Source organism: Solanum stenotomum, unplaced genomic scaffold (assembly GCF_019186545.1).
Source record: "Solanum stenotomum isolate F172 unplaced genomic scaffold, ASM1918654v1 scaffold21668, whole genome shotgun sequence".
Lineage (NCBI taxonomy): Eukaryota > Viridiplantae > Streptophyta > Magnoliopsida > Solanales > Solanaceae > Solanum > Solanum stenotomum.
Genome location: NW_026026639.1, coordinates 1 through 4194, shown reverse-complemented (window position 1 = coordinate 4194; position 4194 = coordinate 1). Strand labels below are relative to the sequence as shown.

The 4194-nt window shown below is 35.1% G+C and overlaps 1 protein-coding gene across 1 annotated transcript; it reads left to right on the top strand.

Annotated features, from left to right (window-relative positions):
- Positions 1–6: 6 nt before the first annotated feature.
- Positions 7–3125, top strand: LOC125851022 (probable LRR receptor-like serine/threonine-protein kinase At3g47570). The gene is made up of 4 exons (XM_049530818.1): positions 7–171; positions 249–464; positions 567–2543; positions 2639–3125. Exons 1-4 carry the CDS (start codon positions 12–14, stop codon positions 2974–2976), a joined length of 2691 nt encoding a protein of 896 aa, XP_049386775.1. The 5' UTR covers positions 7–11; the 3' UTR covers positions 2977–3125.
- The last annotated feature ends 1069 nt before the right edge of the window (positions 3126–4194 follow it).

Sequence of the window (4194 nt, the reverse complement as noted above, 5' to 3'; positions counted from 1 at the left end):
TTCATCTATCAATGAACAAGCTTCATGGTCATATGCCTATAAGCTTGTCAAATTGTTCACAACTTCAAATATTGTCTCTATCCGTAAATGATTTTGATGGACCAATACACAGTGAAATTGGAAGATTGAGTAACTTGCAGATATTGTATCTCGGATCTAACCATTTCACAGGTATGTTTTATTTTACGAATACTAGCACTGTTGTATCTAATTACCTCAGATCTTTTTTTATTACACATTAAATGCAGGTATAATTCCACAAGAAATCGGAAATCTTGTTAATTTGGTGGAATTAGCCGTGGAGGTAAACCAGATTACCAGCTCTATCCCAATCTCTATATTCAATATCTCCTCATTGCAAGTTGTTTCACTAAGGGGGAACAATCTCAAGGGATCCTTACCACGGGAGATTGGCAACTTAACCAAGATGCAAGTCTTATTTCTTAGAGAAAATAGGTTTACTGGTACGTATTTAAAGTGATAGCAAAAAAGTACAACTTATATTGTATTGAACTAACTAGTTAAACTCATTAGTATTCACGTATTGACATGTGAAATACCCAAAGAGATAAGAAATCTCGTTGAGTTGGAGGAACTTGCTCTTGGGTTTAATAGTTTTAGTGGTTCACTTCCAATGGAGATCTTCAACATATCAGGGATGAGAGCAATGGCTCTTTCATTCAATAATTTATCAGGAACCATCCCACCAAACATAGGTTCTGTATTACCCAACATTGAAGAGCTTTATATGAGTAACTTGACCAATCTTGTTGGGACTGTTCCTCATTCTATTTCCAATTGTTCAAAACTTACTATCCTAGAGCTTTCAGGTAACAAACTCACAGGCTTGATTCCCAATTCTCTTGGATATTTGACTCATCTACAGAACCTAAACTTGTGGGAAAATAATTTAACTAGTGATTCATTTTTAAGCTTCCTCACCTCCTTAACCAATTGCAGAAATTTAAGACTTCTTGATCTATCATTGAACCCTCTAAATGGCATGCTTCCGGTCTCCGTAGGGAACTTCTCCAAATCTCTTGTAAAGCTTTGTGCCACTGATAGCAAGATTAACGGCCAGATTCCAAATGAAGTTGGAAACTTAAGCAGCTTATTAGACCTTGATCTTTCTCATAATAACTTAATTGGATCAATTCCAACATCAACTCACAACTTGAGAAACCTTCAGCGTATGTATTTTCAGTACAACAAACTTGCAGGATTTATTGGAGATCATATATGTAAACTGAATCATTTGGGTGCTATTGACTTGGGTCAAAATCAACTTTCAGGATCTCTTCCTAATTGTTTAGGGAACGTTACTTCCCTTAGATTGATATATCTTGCTTCCAATAAATTGAATTCCAATATACCAACAAGCTTAGGGAATCTTAAAGATTTAGGGCTTCTTGACTTATCGTCAAACAACATGGTTGGTTCTTTACCTCCAGAAATTGGAAATCTAAAGGCTGCGACACTAATTGATCTGTCAATGAATCAATTCTCAAATGGTATTCCTATAGAAATTGGAGGATTGCTAAATCTAGAGAACTTTTCTTTGAGACACAACAAGTTGCAAGGATCTATACCTGACTCAATGAGCAACATGGTAGGTTTGGAATTTCTAGACATTTCTCATAATAATATATCGGGAACTATTCCCATGTCTTTGGAGAAACTTCAATACCTCAAGTATTTTAATGTTTCTGACAATAAGTTGCATGGTGAAATACCATCGGGAGGTCCTTTCAAGAACCTCTCGAGTCAATTTTTCATCAACAACGAAGCATTGTGTGGCTTGTCAAGGTTTAATGTCCCCACATGCCCCACTTCATCAACGCATAGATCCAATAGGACAAAATTGCTAGTTCTATTTCTTTTGCTAGGAATAACACTTGTATTTGTTCCTATCGCTTTCCTATTCCTATGGAGAAGGTATAGAAGAGGTAAAAGAGCTCCTCAACAAGCTGGTTCATTGTCTATTGCAACAACAGAAAGAATTTCATACTATGAACTGCTCCAAGCAACTGATTCTCTTAGCGAGAGTAATCTGATTGGTTCTGGAAGTTTTGGCTCTGTCTACAAAGGCATTCTCAGAAGTGGAACTCATATTGCAGTTAAAGTGTTCAATTTGCAACGGGAAGCGGCATTCAAGAGTTTTGATACAGAATGTGAAGTTTTGCGCTGCCTTCGCCATAGGAATCTCGTGAAAGTCATCACTAGTTGTTCCAACCTTGATTTTAAGGCTTTAGTGCTCGAGTTTATGCCTAATGGAAGTCTTGACAAGTATTTGTATTCACACAACTACTTCCTAGACATTAGGCAGAGACTAAGCATTATGATAGATATAGCATGCGCGTTGGAATATCTTCATCATGGATCCTCCTCTCCGGTGATCCATTGTGACCTGAAGCCTAGTAACGTCTTGCTGGATGAGGATATGGTTGCCCACCTAAGCGACTTTGGTATTTCAAAACTGCTTGGTGAAGATGAGAGGGATTTATACACTAAAACCTTAGCAACATTGGGTTATATTGCACTAGGTACGTCTCTTAATTTGTTTTGTTTGACTTTTCCTTTCTTCTTCTTTTTCACCAAGAAATTATGTTAAATCTTCAAATGAATTGTTTGTTTATAGAGTATGGACTGGATGGATTGGTGTCTATAAAATGTGATGTCTATAGTTACGGGATCATGTTGCTAGAGACGTTTACTAGGAGAAAGCCTAATGAGTTTGAGGGAGATCTTAGCTTGAAGCAATGGGTGAGTTATTCATTCCCAGAGGCAGTAATGGATATTGTAGATGCCAACTTGATAACATCAATGGATAATCGCTTACAGAAGGAGCTAGATGTTGTGGCATCAATCATGAAAGTGGCATTAAATTGTTGTGCTGAATCTCCGGCAAGAAGGACAAACATGAAAGATGTTGTAGGGATGCTACAGAAGATCAAGATTCTACTTCTTGCATGTTGAGCAACATTCTCGGAATCACTTATTTGTTGCAAATGTTTACTAAATTGTTGGATTCATGTAAGGATTGTTTTTTTTTTTTTTTAGCACTTGATTTGTGAATGATTCTGTTTGGGAATACTGTTTGGTTTCGATAAATCTCACAATTTCCTTTCCACACTTGCTCAAGTCAAATTTATCTACTTATCTAAAATGAGTGATTTCAACACTTGGATATCAAACTGACAACTAGCACAGAAAGGCCTCGTTTTGGTCCAGTAGAATGAATGTTGAAAGCAAATTGCTCAAAATCATATGATTCAAGTACCTGATAAAATGAATAGAGTTAGAAAGATCTGGATAACTGAGATGACATATTTCAAGATCAAATGATCCACCTCTTTGTTCACTTGTCAGTGTCAACTCAGAATGGTTAGAGGGAAACATATGTATCCCTATATTAGGCATTATCCTTCCCGCCCACCTCATTAATATCCTATATTAAGTTGAATTATTTTGTTCGGAGATTTTGAAGCATTCCGACGTAGTAAATTATAAATATAAGCTCTTATAATTATTCAAATAATAATGTGCTTTGTCACAACAATTCTAGACCAATTTATGATTATTATACGTACACTATACTACACATGATGTAAAAGCTCGACATTGTGTCACTCTTCCTTAATCAGATGTCTTGGTTTTGAATCGAGAATGAGGGGGAAGTTCTTATAATTGCTCAAATATTGTACTTGTCACAACAATCCTAGGCCAATTTATGATATTAGGTGTAGACTATATATACTATATATTATTTAAAAACTCCATCACCTCACCCTTAATCGATCTTGAGTTTGAGTTCCAAAAATGAAAAAAAATCATAAAAGAAAGTATTTTTTTTCTTTCCTCTTAATTAGGTCTTGCAGGACGTGAATTCAGATTAGTCATAATTTCAATGCAGATGTTAGATAACAATAAAACCTAAAAAGATAAACACGATGGTACAAGTTGTTATTCTTTATCTTCCTTGTTGCCTAAAAAGACAAAATTAGAAAACGTATAAGATAATAATCAACAATATGATAAAATTGTTATAAATGGACTGTCAAAATGGTCTAGGGAATATGAGAATTTAATTAAATAAAACAACACAAAATAATTATAAAGCCATATGGATTGTCACTTAACGTGACAACAATCTTCAATTATATTTTATATATTTTCTATTTCAATATGAGTATT

What these genes read in the sequence shown, in the direction of transcription:
- LOC125851022 (XM_049530818.1), top strand. Translation starts at nt 12, where the DNA reads ATGAACAAGCTTCATGGTCATATGCCTATAAGCTTGTCAAATTGTTCA. An exon ending in TAGAGAAAATAGGTTTACTG is followed by an intron (nt 465 to 566) that starts GTACGTATTTAA and finishes AAATACCCAAAG; the next exon opens with AGATAAGAAATCTCGTTGAG. An exon ending in ATTGGGTTATATTGCACTAG is followed by an intron (nt 2,544 to 2,638) that starts GTACGTCTCTTA and finishes GTTTGTTTATAG; the next exon opens with AGTATGGACTGGATGGATTG.